Source organism: Callorhinus ursinus, unplaced genomic scaffold, assembly GCF_003265705.2.
Source record: "Callorhinus ursinus isolate GAN/ISIS: 27379988/994484 unplaced genomic scaffold, GSC_fseal_2.0 scaffold76, whole genome shotgun sequence".
Lineage (NCBI taxonomy): Eukaryota > Metazoa > Chordata > Mammalia > Carnivora > Otariidae > Callorhinus > Callorhinus ursinus.
Genome location: NW_027397138.1, coordinates 1,504,723 through 1,524,591, shown reverse-complemented (window position 1 = coordinate 1,524,591; position 19,869 = coordinate 1,504,723). Strand labels below are relative to the sequence as shown.

Here is a 19,869-nt window from a genome sequence, read left to right as displayed (position 1 = left end):
TTGACCCCCTTGCCCCAGCCATTGGCTCCTTCTTGTCTGTCATTCAGACTTCAACTCAGGCACCCACATCCCCTTCCCCGCCCTCTCAGAATGAACTAGCCACTCGGTCCCTTGCTGTCACATTACCTAGTTTGGTTGGATGGATAATCTGTGTCCGTCCCCAAGAACGTAAGCTTAGTGAGAGCAGGGCCCTGGTACCCGCCCCCCAGCCACCCCAACAGTGCTGATCCAGAGGGAGAACACATTACCCATCTGTGGACGAGGGCCTGGACACGGAGACGTGCGCGGGCAGCTTGTGGCAGCGATAGGCCGGCTCTTTGTCTTCCCACTGCTTTCCTGGGGTCTGATGCCTGGTCTCCGCTTCCCTTGCAGCCGCCCCTGCCAGCTCCCTTTCCCATCGACCGTGCAGCAGCACAGCCCCATGTCCTCCCAGAACCCCCCGGTCAGCGGGCCGCTGCACTCCGTGTCCTTGCCACTCCCACTGCCCGTGACCCTGGCGGCTCCGCAGCCTCCGCCGGCCGCCTCGCCCAGCCAGCAGCTCGGACCCGATGCCTTCGCCATCGTGGAGCGAGCCCAGCAGATGGTGGAGATCCTAACCGAGGAGAACCGGGTGCTTCACCAGGAACTTCAGGGTTACTATGACAATGCCGACAAGCTCCACAAGGTATGTGACTTCCCAAGGGAAGGAGAGGGAGAAGAAGATTCTCTGGGAGGGTCAGAATTTTTTACCCTCTCATCGGGCGGGGGGATGCCCTGATCCACGGACCTGCAGTGACCCCTTTTTATGCCAGGCGCCGTGCAAAGTTTTAGGGAGACAAATAAATAGGAGGAGCTTACAGTCCCAAAGAGGGAGCGTCCCCTGAGCTCATCCCTGCAGTGGAATGTCAGGCAGGTTGCAGGAGGTACAGGTACAGGGGGAGGGGGGATGGCCTCAGAGTTCAGTAGTATTCCCCCGGGTGCACGGTGTGGAAGAGGGAACCCCGAGAAGAACACAGAGGAATGGGTTGAGAGAGACAGGTCTGTCTTTACATCCAGGGTTCTCAGACAGGAGCCGAGTGATCGCCATGTGGGTTTCATTAGCTGGTCTCTGCAGAAAGCAGCGTGGCCTCAAGACCGCGGGTAGAGTCCAAGCGACCGCCTGCCGTCCATCCTTCTGTTTGGCGTTTGTCAGGTGGGGAGATGCCGCTCGATTCCAGCCCGTGTCGTCATCACGGGAATATCCGAGTGCGCGGCAGCCTTCATGCTTAGGGCTTTATGCTGAGAGCCACAGTCAGTGGGAGAACTTCCAGCAAGATGAACTGTCGTGGGCAGTGATTTCATGATGCCCCACGTGGCAGCACCTGAAATGCTTCCGGTCGCACAGAAGAGGTGAAGGGGCAAAGGCACTAGGCTGTTTGAGAGCAGGAGAGCCACAGGGCACTAGAGTTTCCTTTGTGGAGACCTGGAGGCCTGTGTGGTAGGAGTGATCTTATAACAGTCTAAGTACCTGGCTTTGTCCTGGACATTCGGGGGCTTTTATAAAGAGAAAAGGTAGGAATATAAACCCTGCCTGACAGGGTTTATATACAGGAGCATTGCCATTTGGTCCCAGGTGACAGTTAATGCTCCCGGCTGGCTGGCCCGCATAGCGTTCCTCTCTCCGGTGAGGCGTGGTCTTTTTGCTGGTCAGCATTTCAGAGTAGTGAGTGTCTCTGATTTCCTGGCAGTACACAGCTGGGAGCAGTGGGTTTGATGGTGCAAATGTTCACAGGCAGAATCTGCCCCAGCACGTTCGTACAGAGTTTCCACCGAAAGGATCTGGAGCTCCCTGGAGTCAAGACCAGACTTGGCTCAGAGAACTCTGGATGCCTTTCCTGGAGGGGAAAAAGTGAAAGCCAGAGAGAAATGGGCTGCCTGAAGTTTGCGGCCTCAGTCCCACCCTGGTCGGACCTCCGAAGCTGGGAAACAAGTTCGCTGTCTCGTGGCCTTGGCTGTAAGTCACTGCTCAGGCCCAAGCTTGCCTCTGACACCTCCAGGGGCATCTTCTTTCTAGGCGCAGTCTGCACATTGGGAAGGAGCTCCCCAGCCCCTCCTGGGAAAGAAGTCATTCTTTCTTCTCCCTAATGAAGCCCTGTGGCAGACAGGTCCAGGAGTTATGCAGAGCCACCTGAGGGCAGTTTGGTTCTGGGTCTTTCCACATGGATGTCTTTGAATGGTAACGTGGAAGGTGCAGAAGTTGGGAGATCTTGTTATTCTTCATTGACTTGTTTTATTAACATATACTTTTTACTGACCTGTCACAAGCATCTCATTCTTGATTTCGGTGCACGTTTCTGTTTTGAAAAACCAGATCAGTCTCCCAGTGACTCAGCTTCCCGGCACAGGGGATGATTCTTAAACTTTGTGGCCAAAAGGATTTTGATGATTGAAAAAGGAAAAATCAAAAGCTGTTACTCTTCTGGAACTCAAAACTCCTTCAGTCCCTTGAATATTACAAATGGTTCTATAGTTATTCCAAGTCATTAATCAGTCATATGTCCAACTGGAATTGTCAGTTCGAACATGCAGATTTTGATGGAGACTGGTGTGTTCATCACTAGTCCCCTAGCTGTTGTCAGCAACTAGGAGCGAGAGACACAAGGGCTGCTTGAAGGCTGTGACTTAACATTTCGAGGCTTGTGTCCCCAAGGTGGGCCTTGTCCCAGGTCCTTCCTGCTCATGGGCCGCCCTGCTCGGCCATCTGTCAGCAGGTCTGGGGAGGGGACTGTCGGATGAGATGACAACCTCACTTCTCAGCGAGGATGACCCTGCTTTGGGTGGAGACACATACGGCGCCAAAGGATGGGGCCGCCATGTGCCAGCAATAACATCCAATTCGGGATCCTCACAGTGTTGGGAGCCCTCGCAGGATTCGTTGTAAGGGCAACACCAGAAATAGATGAATTTTTAATGACAGGCCTTAGCCTATGCATCCTGTGCCAGGAACGCAGTGGGAAGGAATGACTAAACGTGGAGCCTGCCCGAGCGAGGCCTAGTTAGGAAGACCCTGTTTCCAGAGAGGCACAAGGTGGTGATTATCACTGTTAGTGTTAGGATGATGGCTGAGGACCCCCAGAAAGAGTAGTTGTTTGTAGTTTTTCCTTTTGGCCACTTGTTTTGCTTCTCTTTCCTCCTGGTTTCCCTGAAACCTAATTAATGAACAGAGTTTGCAGCGGGACCAGACTGTGGGCTGTTGAGAAGGTTGGCCTCAGAAGCCATCAGGGCCTAGGTGGGCATTTGAAGGGAAAGAGCCAGGTATTTATGGTTCCCCCAGGCTTGACTGAGTGAAGACCCTGGTCTTTTGTCAGCGCAACAGTGGTGGCTCTGATTGGGCCCTCTGTGGCTGGGACTGCAGGCCAGTCTTGGTCCTGTGGGTCTCTGGGTGGTGCACATGAAGGGGCTTAGGGAAGACACCAGTATCTAGAGCTTGGAGTGGCTGAGGTTTTCTCTTTCTCTGCTCTTGGTTCTGTTTCTGGGACAAGGAGTGCTTGTCTATGGGATCACAGGGGCTGTGCAGCTTGGCCTGAGAGCTCCCTGACAGGCTGGAAGGGAAGGTGGGAGCTGTGGAGGCAGACCCAGTGCTGTCTTCACAGGATCCTACTGGGACTCTGAACTGGCCCGGGTGTTTTCATCTCAAAGCCAGCCTGTCTAGCCTGCCCCTCATCTTTAACAAACATCAGGGGGATTTGGTGTTCTGGATGTGGGGGATAGGTGGTTCCCATTCTGAAGGAGTGTGCAGTCAAATCATAAAGTGTTAGACTGAAAATTCTGAAAATGATTCTAGGCCAGGTTCTCATGTCCCTGGAAGAAGATCATTCATTTTTTACTTGAATGCTTCCAGAGGAGAGAAGCTCCCTCCTACTGGGCCTACGTCTGGAAAACATAGCTCGGAAATTCTCCCTTCTTTTGAATCAAAATCTGCATCCCTTGGACTTGCTCCATTTAGTCATAGCTCTGTCCTCCCTAACACACTGAAGGGGATGAAGGTCTCCATCATGATGACAGGAAACTGCCATTTCCCACAGGAAGTACCTTGTCCTGAACGGAGACCCTTGCCCTTTCTCACTGGGTAGCTACCAGCACGTAACCATATCCCGGTTCCCGATTGTTTTAGGATTTAAGATAGTAAACCATGCTGCCCCAGGGATCCTGCAGTTTCCTTTTATAAAGTGTGCAGAGGGAAGTTCTTCCAGTGAAGGAAAGAAGCCACGATCGGGTGCAGTTCATCAGTGCCTGTTTTAGGAGTTACACGGTTAAAGATTCATTCATCAGCCTGTATTTGTGTCGGGGGCGGGGCGCAGTGTTAGGGCTATAAGGGCTGTTCCTGCGTTCCCGGAGTTGACAGTTCAGATCAGAGGTGTAAAATACTTATGCAGGACGGAATTCCGGCAGGACAGAATTTCAGCCAAGGTGGTGATTATCACTGTTAGTGTTGGGATGATGGCTGAGGACCCCCAGAAAGAGTAGTTGTTTGTAGTTTTTCCTTTTGGCCACTTGTTTTGCTTCTCTTTCCTCCTGGTTTCCCTGAAAGTACTGTGAAATCAGCTCGAGGAAAGTTCCCATGTTTGGTGTCGTTGAGGAAGGCTCCCGGCTCGTCCTGGGCTTAAAGCAGGAGCACCAGTCTCCTGGGGGCTGTCTCAGCACCTCTGCTCGGCTTCCCTAACACTAGGTGACGCCCTCTGGCCTGGAAGGGGACTGTCCCCAAGGCATGCCCATCTGTCTGAAAACAAAGGCCAGCTTTTATCGATGAAATTAGCATAGAAACGGTGGTAGGTTCTGGAGCCCTCTCTTTGAAAACAAAATTATAAGGAAGGAACATGATTTGCGGGAGAGCTATGAATAGGAGTCAGGACGTGCTGTTCTCTCTGCTGCCCCAGTACCAACGATTCGTATCTTTGGAAGAAACAGAAAGGCCTGTTGAAATGAGGGGACCAGGAAAGGATCAGCCCTGGTATTAGGAGGCCTTTAGGAAAATGACCTGGTACCGAGGGGAGGCTTGGTGTTCAGCTCCACTCTGGTGGGCTGCCACTTTGCAGAAGACCCCACGCTGTCCAGCCTCTTCACTGGTCTCTTCCTAGGTGTGTCTTCCTGGCTCTGTTGTAACCTCTGGGGCGTTGACCACATTCTCTCTCCTTAAGTTTGTGGCACCCCCGGCTTCCTGTCTCACTCACTGACTCCTCTGTTGTACCTGTGGGGTCTTGATGCGCCCCCCCCGACCCCCAACTCCGAAAGTCCTTCCCTCGGGCTTAGCTCCCGCCCTCCTGTCTTGCTCTCATCCCTGGACTACCTGTCATGTCAGAGACACGCACTTGATCTCGTGGCCCTGTGCCACGTGGCTCCCACCCTGTCTTCCGACTAGAACGCAAAGCCCCTTGATCTTTTCTGCTTGGCAAAGTCCTGTTCATCCTTCGAGGCTTATTTTAAGTAGCACTTTCTCTGAAATCTTTTTTAAAGAAGACTGTTCTTACCCCTGCAAAGTGACTTTGTCTCTAGGCTGTGAGAGCATCCAGAACCACCACATCCCTCATCACATGCACTGGAAAAGCACATGTGTCTGGGGAAGAGGCCAGCGCTAGACTGTGAGCGCCCCAAGACCAGAAATTATCTTCCTTCTTTCTGTATCCTTGGCACCCAGACACATAGAAAATGTACAATAGATATCTGCTCTATCAGGACTTAATAGTTTCAGCAGGGCTTCAGCAGGGACTTTCGGATCTGAGCGGTTGGGGTACAGGTAGTGAGGGTGCCTGGCTCGTGGTGACATAGCTCTCCTGCGGACGGACTGAAAACACGGTGCAGGCCTCTTAGTGCCAAGTGAGGGGCACTAGTGCTCCAACCCTCCCCACTTGGCCTCCGGTCCCAACTCAGAGCAGCCGTTCATCAAAGTTCCATCCTCCTTTCTCCTGCATTTGTGCTATGCAACAGTAAAATGGGAGTCGTTGAGATCTACTTCAAAAAACGTACTATTATAGGAGACTCCTGTTAGAACAGTTAACAGCTAGTTGTTATAGATTTAAATATGCCAGAGCTTAAAGGCACAGCCCTTGACTTAGTGAAAAACGAAGAAAGGCCGATCTTCACCCCATATCTTTCAATTTCTTCATATGAAGAGGTTTCCTGTGGTGCATTTGTCTATAATTAGATACAAGTCTTTTGTCCTTATGTAGACAAGTTCATAGACAAAGGGGTAAAAATGCTGCTTAACGATGCCTCTCCTCCTGTGGGTTTTACATTCCTTGGGGGATGGGTAGGAGGGTCTCTGGAAGAGAACCGCACTTGGGTTCTAGCTGTGGTCCTTGAGTTTTTCTGTACAGTAATCTTTTTCCCTTTTCTAAAGTGAGAAGAATAATAATAGTTATAAATTGCCATACAAAATATAGGAGGTTGAAGTTACGTTTAAATTCACCCCTTCCTGGTAAATGTACAGAAAGATTTCTGCAAGGTGGCATCGGGCGGTGCAGGCAGACTTGAGAGCCTGCTATTTACAGGATCCTAGTGTGGCCCTTGGAGGGAAGAGGGCGCGTGGGATCGATGGCAGCGTCTGTAGACGGTGCCGGTGGAGATGCAGAAGGAAGACACCGCCTTCACACCCAGCGTGTCAGAGAATTCAGTCTAACAGAGGCACCAGTGGGCATGTCAGGAATCCCACTTTCATGCCGCTTCTTTCTTGCAGTTTGAAAAAGAACTTCAGAGAATTTCAGAAGCCTATGAGAGCCTGGTCAAGTCGACTACCAAGCGGGAATCACTGGACAAGGCAATGAGAAACAAACTGGAAGGCGAGATCCGAAGGCTTCACGATTTCAACAGAGACCTCCGAGGCATGTCCGGCCCCATCCGCATGCTCCCTGCCCTAGACTCCCATGGAGCTGGCGGCCTGCCTTCCGGGCCACGCTGTGTCCAGTAATCTTGGGAAGTCCAACCACCTGGGGCAGGGGTGCTCAAAAAGCAGGATTGTTCTTTTCTCCTGTGTAGGTTGTGGGTGGCTGCCCTGGGCCTGAGAAGGGGCAGCCTCTATGCACGAGTCCATGAAAGCGAGGGAGTGTGTGTGCAGCTCCTTCCCTCCTTTAAAAGTACTGAACGGTCTGTGTCAAATTGACTCTGTAAAATAAAAATAAAAACATAACTTCAAAATTTAAAAAATAAAATAAAATAAAAGTACTTAGCAGTGATTTGTGACCATGCGAGGGAGAATGTTTGAAAAGACCAATGTTGGATGCCCAGCCCTTCCCACATCAGGCTGAGTCATTTGGTAGCATTCTTCGAAAGCTACCACTCAACACTTGCTAGATACAGTATACAAGACAGACCCAGAAAGCATCCTCTTGGAGGAAAAAGAAAAAGCCCCCAGTTGTGAAAAGAGTAGATATATATAAACTCCCCGAAAGCTGGAAGCCAACTGCTGTAGGATGTTGGCACTTTCCAACACAGAATGACTTAACCCGTAACATTTTACTTGTTTTTAGTGAGCTGAGCCACTTTTCAGTTGCCTCGTCAGTGAAAATAATGTACTGGTGGTCTCCAGTAGCTAGAGCCTACCTTTCCCATTACCACAAATCCTTTTGTCTTGGGAATCACGGACATTCAATAAAGACTTCTACTAAACCAAATTACTGAATTGAATAAATGGAGATTCACCAAGTGGTTTGAGCAAACGTAGAACTCACTAGGTAGAATCTTCATCCATTTGGTCGTTTTGACTTTTTTTTTTTTTTTTAATTTCGAGTTTTAGTTCGTTGTTTTTCTATTTTTTGCTTCCTAGCTACATGTGCCAGCACTGGCTACCATAGGGCTGGTGGTCGGGGATAGACTAGGGCTGGGTCTGAGGCCAAGGACACTTAGCCCCTTTTCAAGGGCTTCCAGAGGTTCGCGGGCCTTGCAGGGGGCGATGCAGTTCTCAGAACCTGTGCTCGCTCAGCTGCCTCCCTCTGCTGACACCAGATTGCATGCAGCCACGCAGTGTGGCATCTGGAGACTTTTTCTTTGGAACCTGTTGTCTTTCCCCAAGAGGGATTCAGTTTGGGGCTCCTGGCACCATGTCGTTTCTTGCTGGGATGGTGACTTCGATCTATATGCACTTCCATGTGACCATGTCTTCTCTGTGCAGATCGCCTAGAGACGGCCAACAGGCAGCTGTCTAGCAGGGAGTACGACGGGCATGAAGACAGAGCTGCAGAGGGGCTCTACGCTTCCCAGAGTGAGTCTCCACGTTTCTCTGTCCTCACACTGGTATTCTTAAAAACTGGGAGCCTGAGGAAGGAATCTTGTTAATTTTAAGTTGGTTTCTTTTAAATTTTTTATTGTTATGTTAATCACCATACATGACATCATTAGTTTTTGATGTAGTGTTCCATGATTCATTGTTTGTGCATAACACCCAGGGCTCCACGCAGAATGTACCCTCTTTAATACCCATCACTGGGCTAGCCCATCCCCCCACCCCCTCCCCTCCAGAACCCTCAGTCTGTTTCTCAGAGTCCCTCGTCTCTCATGGCTCGTCTCCCCCTCCGATTACCCCCCTTCATTCTGTCCTTCTGACCCACTGTTTCTCTCTGTTTCTCTAGAATATCCTTCAAGAAATAGCAAGGTCACAGCCTTTCCCGGCACTCAGTCCTTTAAATAAGGCACAACTCTTTTCCTCCACAGAGAGGGAAGGAGGCCCAGGGCGGGATCTGGGCCTCCTAGCATGTTTCTTGTGCTCCTTAGGGTGAGCGGTTCCTGGCTGCCCCTCGCAGCATCAAGTCACCGCATGGTCCCATCATGCATCTCCATGTGTGACGCTCGTTTCCAGAAGTCGCTGAGCGCACCGCAGCCCAGAATAAAATGATCAGTGGCACCCTGGGCCTCTAGATTTATTGGGAGAATATTTTATGCTTTTTACCAGAGGCAAATGATAGAAGCAAATGGGTTTTGAGAAACCATCCACCAGGGTTTGAATCTCTGCAAATCCATTCATTGTATGTGGCAAATGTAAAAATCCAACTCTTTTTTTTTTTTGGAAGCTGTTTAGAAAATTGGATTTATTTCTGTATCATAATTCTCAACAACATTGTGAATCAAGGGCTTACAAACTCCAGAGAGTTGGTTCCAACAACAGAAAGTCATGTGTTCAGGCACTGGCCATCCCTCATACGATGGTGGTATTCTGATGCTTGGCCCCTGACCACAGCCTTACATTCTCAAGGCTGAGAAACAATTGGTTCAATTTTCTGATTTCCAGTACTGCCTGGTTGAGTTCAAGCTCCTTTGTTTCCCCCAAATTTATTCATGGTAGCACTCAATTAGTCTCAGTTTCATGTTTTAAATTCTGTTTCGGCAAATGGACACTAATACGGTCGAGGAATTTTGCCACAGAATCTTTGGATGTCTTGCAGTAGGTGACTTGGCCTTTGTTCCAGATTTACATAAACAGCTGTGTCAGCGTCTTGAATGATTCACTTTCCTAACAAATTTTATCTCTTCTTATGGGTGCAGTCGACCCACCGTCTCATCTGAGCTTTCATTCAAAAGAGGAGTCATCTGTACTCTTGGTCTTTAGGATTTTAACACCTGGCTTTTGGATGCCCATGTGCCTGGATAAGAGGCGGTGTCTTGGCAATTACATCAGCAGTGTCACCCAGCTGGGACTCTGCCTCTTGTCAGGGGATATTATTTTGTCACTTAGCTCAGGTCAGAATGGAAAAGCCAGTTAGTTTCATCTGAGGGGCATCAGCTCCAGCCTCCCAGCCCAGACTATGCTGATGGAGTGATAAGGTTTGGGGTTGTGTGAGTTGAGAAATGTTCCTGAAAACGTTAACCTTCTGGCTGAAAGCTAACACATCAATAATGCAGGCAAAGAGGGCCTTCCAGCTTTACAGGGAATGATTTGTTCTGTGCAAACATGCTTCACTATGTTCCAAAGGCATAAACAAGACAGTCCAGAGGCATTTTTCAACTGCTTACAGGTATCTCAGGGTCGATGTGCAATGTAATTGAATCTAGGCAGGGCATTTGAAGCAGGTTTGCTACCAGTGATAGTTAACAAATTTTTCAGTACCTGGTCTTTACGGGACATTTGTGCCTTTATCACAACTTTGTGATAAATTATTTGCATTAGCTTTTCCTCTCCTGGTGTGGCAAGAGATGGACTTGAGATGTTATTTCAAATTTGCAGATAGGTTTTCTTCTTAGTGAATTGTAAGAGCTCTTTGTATATTAAAGAAATTAGCATGTCCTCTACTGTATATGTTGCAGATATTTTCCTCAGTTGTTTTTTAATCTTTGATTACAGTGTTCTTTATGTTATAGGAGATATTTTTTAAGTAACCATATTTATGCCTTCCAGGCTTTATATCATGCTTAGAAATGCTTATTACTCTCCACGATTATAAAACTATTCTTTTCTTCAAATGTGTTTATGATTTCACTGTTTTCAAGGCTTATATTTTGGAAGCTAGTTTGGGAGGCACAGTAGAAGAGAAACTCAGGAGGGACTAAGCTTGAGTTAAGGAGACTAATTAACAGAGATTTTGGTATTTAGACAAGAGAGGTAGAAGTCCTGAAGTAAGACAGAAGTAGTGGTGGAGAGTAGGGGACAGAGAAGTAAGTGACAAAATTAGTAGGACTCAGTGACCAGTTGAATAATGGCAGTGAGAGAGCCCGAGAAAGCGGTGTGACTGAGCAACTGGTTGGATGGTCACCCTTTACCAATAAAAAGCAGGAAAAGCAGGCTGGGATTAGATAACGAGTAAAGATTTGAGTGTGTTGGGTCATCTCACGCTGCGATCCATAGCTGAGTGAGCCCATGTAACAGTCGGTGCAGATGTACCCAGAAGGCTGGTGATGGGCAGGGCCCTCTGTCAGGCTTTAGCATGTGGGCATAGAACGGCAGGCATGAATTACCACCTCTCTTCATATTTATTAATGTGTCGCATTATCTGTGTATTCTTTGAGAAATTGTATTATTAGACTACTTCTTAAATGCTTGGTAATCATAATTATAAACGTCGCACACTCAAAAGGAGCCATCCTTTTCAAGTGGATCTTTTGAGATTCTAGCCCTTGGGTCAGAGAAGTGACTTCTCTGGATAACAACAAGCCAAGGAGCTAAGGCTAAGTCGTGAAGCCCCCGACAGACACCTTGGCCAATGGAGAAGTTGGAGGGAAGGGGAAAGTAGAGATGGGCCTGATTGACTTTTTGCTAGGTGTTCGTGTTGAATCTAGGAGTCCAGGGCCAAGAAGACCCATGGAACTCTTGCAGTACAAGTGGTCAGTGGGACTTCTGTAAAGCTCTCTCAGGTAATGGAGGGAGAAGCTCCTTCCTGGCCTGATCAGTAAATATCTCTGTTGCCCAGGGTAGTTTGCCTTTGAAGACTCAACTCCCTGCTCTGAAGTTGGTGCCTGATGAAGACCTTGGTAGACTCTGGGGGTGGTTACTACTTAGCTCTGCAGATTGAAATGAACATTAAACACAGTGATTGTTGTGTCCCCCCGGTCATGAAATTGATGTCTGTATTAAAAATCGCACCGGGGGCACCTGGGTGCCTCAGTCGGTTAAGTGTCTGCTTTCGGCTCAGGTTGTGATCCCAGGGTCCTGGGATGGAGCCCCGCATCTGGTTCCCCGCTCAGTGTGGAGCCTGCTTCTCCCTCTGCCCGCTGCCCCCCCCCTTACGCGCACACGCTCTCTCTCTCAAATAAATAAATAAAATCTTAAAAAAAATAAAAATCATGCTGAATTAAGTGCTTAGGAGTTTAATGACAGGAATTTTTTTTTCTCTCCGTCACCTCTTGGTGTTGCATCACTCACTTTAGAGAAATTCAGTTTTATTTGTTTGTTTTCTGGGTTTGCTTGTGCATTGTTCTGAATATTTTTGCAACCAAAAGCCAATCCCTGTTTTGTCTGTCTATGTGAAACTGGGGCTCCTTTGCCCTTTAACTTCTTTAACTTACTGAGATCCCTGGTTTTCCCGTGCATTTGTCACTCACGCACGTGCGCTATCGAGCATGCTCACGCACACATACACACAGAGCAGAGGTGGGCCGCTGTCCACTAAAGGCGGCACCCCGGGCATGTCTTATCCTCATTCTTAGCTGTGTCTTCTCAGTAAGTACGACCGTTTATCTGTTTCTTTCTGAAAACTGATAACTCTGCAGAATTCCCATGACATTAGGCCAGAAAGACAAAAATGAAATATATTGGATGCAGGGAAACTAGACTGGTAGAGATGATCTTATTATGTTCTCGGGTTGAATGGGAGCTGATTAGCTGTGGTCTATGTGTGTTGTTTCAGGATAAAACCAGCCATGTTCCATGGTTTGCAAGAACTTGTCTCCAGCCCTTTGGGGTTCTTTAGGCCCTCCAGGTTTAGCATATTTGGTTAAACTTAAGTCTGTTTAAGTTAGATTCTGGCTGTTAAATGGTGTCCCTCTCTTAAAAAAAAAAAAAAAGGTGTTTTGGACATTCAGTTATTTGTCTAAGTTATTGAGTAATGGGTGTAAATAAGTCAGAACCATATGGATTTGATTTCTCTTGTAATTCTCAGTGGGTTTAGAAATTAACACAGAAGCGTGTCTGTGACCAACCTATTTTAAACCTGTTTTGCAGTGATTTGCCATTTTTCGTGTGTCTTGTAATCATTCTCTTACTCTTGAATCCTCTTTGAGGTACTTTGATTTTCCGTCTCTTGTAGAATATAAAAGAGACTAATATAATCTCCTGTAAGACCCTTCCTTTGGTGTTTGTGGTTCCGGAAAGGGCTTGTGTGAAACACAAAACAAAAGTTACAATGATATAAACATTGGTTCCGTTGACACACGTAGAGCACAAGGAGATTGTTCTGAATCCTCATTGGGTTTCATTGCATCATGTGGTGGGTTTCCATCGGGCTTCATTAGGTGAGATGTTGTGACGTACGGGTGCCCTGGTTCACCCCTCCTCGGGGCCTGCCCGTGCTCGCAGCTTCTCCCGACTTGGAGAGGAGCCCACTGTAGCGCTTACTCCAATTGCATTCCGTATGGGTGTGACTTATTTGCATGGATCCCCTCCTCGAGGTGGGAGAACGGTAGACGGTTTTTACCGATATCCACAGTACCCAAGCCCTTGAACCTTCTTATGTACTTGGCACTCAATAAATGTGTATTGAAGGAATGAATAAAAGTGGAAAAATCCTTGTAACAATAGGCTGGAAATTCTCCTGTGGCGTTGGTATCAAAATGTACTCTTTCACTCAGTATCTCCCAGTTGTATTTAGAGATAACTTGTGTTATGCTCAGTTACTTTAAGATATTAGGCAAATTAATAAAAGAACTGTCAGAATGGAAGCAACTTAAAAATGCTCAGGGGGCACCGGGGTGTGAGACTCTTGGTTTTGTCCCAGGTGGTGATGTCAAGGTTGTGAAGATCGAGCCCTGCATGAGGCTCCACACTCAGCGGGGAGTCTGCTTGAGATTCTCTCCCTTCACCTCTCCCTCTGCTCTTCTCCCTGCTCCTGCATGCATGCTCTCTCTCTTAAATTAATAAAATCTTTTTAAAAAAAGGCTCAAATTCCCTTTTTGCCTTCATCCTTCCCTTCTACTTCTTTTTTTTTTTTAAGTAGGAAGATATCAAAGTAAGGGAAATTTTTTACTAGTAAGGACAGTGTATTTAATAGTATTTTTCCTGAAAGTTGGTATTAGTAGAGTTGACTTTGGTTCCCCTGACTCCTTCTCTTTTACTCCTCTGTGGTTGGAGATGAGAGTTGGCCCTGGAATATGAAGGTTTTTGTAGCAACCGGCCAGATGCTCACACTGACCAATCCATAGACCATTCCAGACACCACAGATGAGTGCCTGGGCAAAGGAAAGGACCATGAAGCCTGCCAAGGCAGTATCATTTAATTCAAGAAAATTTTCTTGCCCTAAGTTAACTGATTTTCATTAAAGACAACCCCTACGTTTAATAGGACTGTGCAGTCCTAAATATCAAAGATTTTATAGGCACAGGCTCAAGCAAATAATCTCCGATCAGTTGCTACATCTTCTAAATCCTGGTCTCTCACCAGTGTACTCAGTGACGTGAGGATAGATGCTTCATCTCCCTGTACCTCCTTTTCTTCTAAAGAAATGGAATAAATCTGATTCAACCAGCAGGCCTCTGAGGGATAACCAGAGATAGGAAAGGCAAAGACTCAATAAAATGCATTTATTCTGCAATATTTCTTCCTGCCTCCGTGCATCCTTCCTCCATCTGCTTCAGCACTCACCTTCTCTGGCAGGACCTACCAGTTTGCGGGCTGGGGAAATGGGCCGTGTTCCCAAAGAATGCCCACATAGCTCACCGAGCCTTGCTGAACTTGGAAAGCAGAGCATGTGCTGCGTGCTTAAGCCACTTGATCAACCTTGACAGGCCATGCTGAGAAACTTCAAACCTACACAATAACCAGAGTGCACCCAGGCTGCAGGGCATCTGTTTAGGTTCATTCAAATGTCCCCAAGTGTGAAAATTAACATCATTCAATGTAGGCTGATTTTCTGTGCTTCAGGAACGAGAGCTGATTGAAGAACTGCCTCTTGATCATGTGTTGACACTGGTCTTTAACAACTGAACGTGGGTTATGATCTTCACGTGGTTGGTTTTAAACCTGTTGCTTGGCATTCCTGTGAAGGGATTGAAAAAGCAAATGTCTGTGACTTTATTAGGATTCCCGTTTTCTTGGACTAAGACCTGGATAGATGGATGGATGGATGGATGGATGGATGGATGGAGCATAAAATGAAAAACATGCTGAAGTCTTTTTGCATTTCATGTACCATCAGGAAACCCTTACTTTCCCTGACCATTCAGAACCAGGAAATCCAGGATTCCAGGTCTCAGCTCACATTAAATGGCAATTGCTAGAGAAGTCTTCCTTTTATATCGTCCCCCAACATCGGGTACTTTTCCCCTTGTAAAGGCTCATCACAGTTGTACATAAATAACTGTTTGGATGGCATGTTCTGTCTTCCCTTATTAAACCATGAGGCTTGGGGCCCCATCTGTCCTCCTCACCATTGCAGTCCCAGGTCTATGTATTTCCAGAACCTGGTACAGTGCCTGGTCCTTAGAGTCATTTAATAAATATTTATTGGCTATTGAATACAATGACGATGGTTGTCATTTAACCAAACAGTTATTGGCTGTCTACTCTGAGCTAGCTGAATTCTAGGCCACAGGTCAGCAAACTCTTTCTATAAAGGGCCAGACGGTAAATAATTTTAGGCTTGGGGGCCATCCTTACTCCACTCTGTCCCTGTAGCCTGAAAGCTGCCATAGATGCTCCATAAGCAGCTGGGCGTGGCTGAGTTCCAGTGAAACTTGATTGACAGAATCAGGCTGTGGGATTGGGGCTGGAGGCCCTCGCGTGCTGACCTCTGTGCCAAGTACTAGTCACGGAAGGGAAGAAAAAACAGGAACCTCAGTAAAAGGAGGATGGAGAAGAAAGAACTCCTGAAGTCGTCCTTACATCTTATTTTGTGAATTGCCCTAATTTATAAACCAAGATGTACTTATCATTGTCTTTCCTGGGAGTCCTCTTTTACTTCATCCCTAATCGAGCGAGCATGATTGTCATCATTTTAGATAAACTGAGACATGTAGAAACGCAGTCACCAGTCTTAGCTCCCAGCGAGAATCCAGAATTTGCTAATGAGGGAGATAGGGCCTGGCAGGATCAGCCTGTGGTGAATGGTGGGGAACCATCTGGATAGTGGGGTCTTAGTGCCAGAAATTCCTGCCATAGGCAGCCTTCTGTGAGGTGAGGTCTGCAGATCTTGGAGAGGACCTTGAAGCGCACAAATGTGGTCACCAGCAATGCATATGTGCTCTGAACTGGAGCTCATTTAAAAGGCCATCTGATTGCCACTGTGAGCAACAGTGTCGTCAGAGGCTGTTGAGCCTGATGGTTGAAAGTTTATCCTCAGGTGGAGCTGTACTTTGCTCCCTTGGGTCTGTCCTTCAGGTCGTGGTTCAGGCCAGCCTGGCTGTGGTCATCGATGGACAGTCACAGCGGCCAACATTAATTGAGCGCTTACTATGCGCCAAGCACTCTGCTAGCCTCTCTAGATACATGGTGTCTTTTAGTCCTTCAAACAACCTATGAGGTCAGTATTACCGGTACTTCACAGACAAGGACCCTGAGGCACAGGAAGGCCAAATAACTTGTCCATGGTCATACAAGGTGGCGAGTGGAGCAGACAGGTTTTTGAGCCCAGGTCATTCTGAATCTGGAGCCCAAACTCGTACTAAGCTGGTGTGGGGAGGCTCTTCTTGTGTACCCCGGGGGCGAAGAGAGGTTGTAATGGGAGCGAAACCGCAGCCAAGAATGATCCAGTGGTTTCCCCAAGGCCCCATAGGTGTTTAATGGCTAAACCGCGACCAGAGTTGGAACTCCTTTTTCTTACTTTTTTTTTCTTTCCCTTGTCCAAAGGTCATCTCTTCTGATGAAAGATTTCACATTTTTATCTCAAGAAGAATCCGGGATAGTAGGGTGGGTGTAAATAATTCCTTCCTAGAAGTGTTATTTGGTTGCAAATTATTTGACTTAATAATAATAATGTCTTTGGGTCTTCTCAAGTGACTTCTAACTACTGGAATTAATATTCTGTGCTTCCAACTTCTACATCTATGAACCCTGGCCAGTTGTAACAGAAGGCCTTGTTGGATAATCCAGTATCTCTTCAAATACAAAAACAAAAAATTGTTGAGACCAGAATAGAGCTCAGAATCTTAAAAAAAAAAAGTTTTCTCAAAATATCTATGGAATTAAACTTTTTGTTCTTGAGATGATGAAAAATAAAAAATAAGCAGAATACAATGAGTAATTCTGCGGTGCGGTTCCTTTACAATTCGTTTTTGAAACTGTTTTTGGTTCACGAATTGTAGTGAGAGCATACAGCTGGATCTTAATGGAATCAGAGAACTTTGAGGGGACAAAGTGTTTGTTTTAAGTCCAGAAAATTTGGTCTTAGACCATTAAAAATAAGCTTGCATCTGTTACTAATTTTCTTTTTGCTTACAAAGACTGTGGTTTGGTAGAAAGAAGAGAAAGAAAAGGATCAGTTCAAAGCAAGTTACAAAAATGACAATGGGAGGGAGGTGTTGCAGAAGTTGAAGGAGACAGAAAATGTAACTGCGGGCCACACATTTCCTTGTCCTCGATCAGTCCTAGAAGGAACCACTTGCTTCCCCAGGTCAAACAGCTTCCCCAGCGTAAACGTCGGTCTGGGCCAGGTGCTAGTGTTAAACCTTATCCGCCATCCAAAGGGCCCATTTGAAAGTCATAGCTTTCTCTATATACATATTCTTTTTTTGTTCTTTTTTTGGGCGCCTGGGTGGCTCAGTCGTTAAGCATCTGCCTTCGGCTCAGGTCATGATCCCAGGGTCCTGGGATCGAGTCCCACATCGGGCTCCCTGCTCAGCGGGGAGCCTGCTTCTCCCTCTGCCACTCCCCCTGCTTGTGTTCCTGCTCTCTCTCTCTCTCTCTCTCTCTCTGTCAAATAAATAAATAAAATCTTAAAAAAAACCATATTCTTTTTTTGTTTGTCTGTTTTACATAGCGTGTACCTATATAGATATGTAATAAAAGTTAGACATTTCAGGTGTACGTGGGAGACAATGTAGCAACATCACTCACCACGTCTTCACACCCCGGTCTCTGTATCATGCCCAGGTCTTACGGTGGTTTTCTACACCGGGAACCACACTGTCTGCTAGGTCATACCTGGAGATGGAAGCGTCTGTGGTTCATCTTTTTATATTAAGAAAAGACAAAAATAGAAAAACGGTGAGCCGTTCTCCGATGGTTATAAGAAAATTCGGTTCAGAATCAATTCACGAATATGTGTGCAGTCAAAACCAAATGCCCTGTACCTCATATATTTATGTGGCACTATTCACTGCCTAATTTGTTATTTTACTGTCAGCAAAAGAGAGAAGTAGCAGTACATTTTTATTTCAAGTAAAACAATAGTAATAAAGTGGAAGGTTGAGCCGTACCTTTGGAGGCTGAGTGGATGCATGGGTGTCTACTCAGTCAAGCAACTTAGCAAGCTGCAGAGGTCATAAATTGAGGTAGCCCTGGGAATTATACCTGAATGTGTAAGTACAGTTTCCAGCACTAAAATGCAACATGAAGACCAAATTAGAGAAAATTATATTTTAAGAGATTATATTGTATTCAAGGGAACTATATTTATAGAAAATTATATCGAGGAGAACTACTGGTATTCAAATATTTCTACCACATCATAGCTAAGGAAGCTTACTTTTGGTGCTACAATCGATAACTTATATAAAATATAAGTTATATGTTTTGTTATATAACAAAAATATAAGTTATGTTAAGACCAGAATGTATTATTTTCATTCATTAGATGAATAGGATATTTTCTGGTTAGGTTTTTTAGCTTTCTGGTGATAAGGTCCTGAAGCTATCTCTTTTTAAAATTTTTTAAGAAGATATTTACTTATTTGAGAGAGAGAGCACGAGCGGGGTGAGGGGCAGAGGGAGAAGCAGCCTTCCCGATAAGCAGGGAGCCCGACGTGGGGCTCGATCCCAGGACTCTGGGATCATGACCTGAGCCGAAGGCAGACGCTTAACCGACTAAGGCACCCAGGTGCCCTTGAAACTATCGTTTTCAAGTTTTATTTTAAAGACCGGGTTAGAATTTGATCATGTGTCAGTTGCTACTTAGCTTCCTCAATAAGCTGTTGCCTAAACCTGCCATAGCTCTTCCCCTGTGAAACACTTCTGTTGTCTTAGATTCTTAATATCCTACAAAGGTGGTATGAAGTACGCTCAGTAGGCAGATTCAGACAGGCGGACGTGGGCATATTACGTGGCATATTACAAGGCAGAAGACACAAGGACTCACCGGACAACTCCCCCCACCTGATGCCGCCTCAACAAAGTGTGTGAGTTCAGGCTCTCCCGTGCAGGAGAAATCTGTTTCATCGGAGGAATCAGAAAAGCTTCGTGCAGCGAGTAACCTTCAGGGTGGCCCTTGAAAACTGATTCCTATCTTAGAGTCATCTTGCTGCCATAGTACTGTGTAAAAGGGACACTCTATTTTCCTTTTAAATTGAAAGGAAATTCTAAATTTAAGCTGAAAAGATTTCTGGTTGAGACTGGGCGGGGCGGGGTGTGTGTGTGTGTGCTTTCTTCTGAACCCCTCCTTCCTACGCAGCCACCCCCTTCTTTCCCTTCCCCTTCTCTCTCCGCCAAGGCTCTGCCGAACAGCTGGGTTTGAACTCCTGTTCTTAATTTCCCTCACTGAGAATTCATTTAAAGCCGTTCACTCTCTGAGCCATGTAGAACAGGCCCCCACTGGAGTGTTCCCATGTTTGTGCATAGGTCTGCTTAGCTGCCCCCTCACAACCTCTGTCTCCAGTCGCCTGGCAAAACCATGGCAACCTGCTCTCGCATCCTCGACCCTTTCCTGAAATCACAAGTTGCCTTACCTGAGAAACCGGAGCAGCCAGTTTTTAAAAGACAGCGAAAAGCCAGACAAGCAGCATATGGGGTCGCGTTGTAGTGTATTACTTTCTCGTGTCTGAATTAATTAGTGTGGCTTTTAAACGTAAATCATCTTTCCTCTTTGACATCAAATAAGCCTCGTGTCAGTAGCTCACTCTTCTCTAATGTAAACAGTGCCCTATTTGGATTATATCTGGGGGGGGTCTCTTTCTGGGTTCATCGGTTTGACGCTGAAACTGAGGTGAGTGGGTGAGAGCAGTTGTCAACAACGCGCTCCAGCGTAAGAATATCTTTGAGGCAGGATGAACCTGAATAACTTGCAGGTAATGAACTAAATGAGATCCCTCCTATTGTCTCTGTAGTCACACAAGCTCAGAAAAAAAGG

At 46.6% G+C, this 19,869-nt stretch overlaps 1 protein-coding gene across 6 annotated transcripts in view; it reads left to right on the top strand.

Annotated features, from left to right (window-relative positions):
* AMOTL1 (angiomotin like 1) overlaps positions 1–19,869 on the top strand; it is a 116,773-nt gene that overhangs the window by 66,598 nt on the left and 30,306 nt on the right. For all 6 annotated transcript variants that reach the window (XM_073887125.1, XM_073887122.1, XM_073887121.1 and 3 more), the window contains 3 exons: positions 373–664; positions 6,692–6,836; positions 8,123–8,212. In XM_073887125.1, coding sequence (XP_073743226.1) covers positions 373–664; positions 6,692–6,836; positions 8,123–8,212 — 527 coding nt within the window. The remainder of the gene's footprint in view (positions 1–372; positions 665–6,691; positions 6,837–8,122; positions 8,213–19,869) is intronic.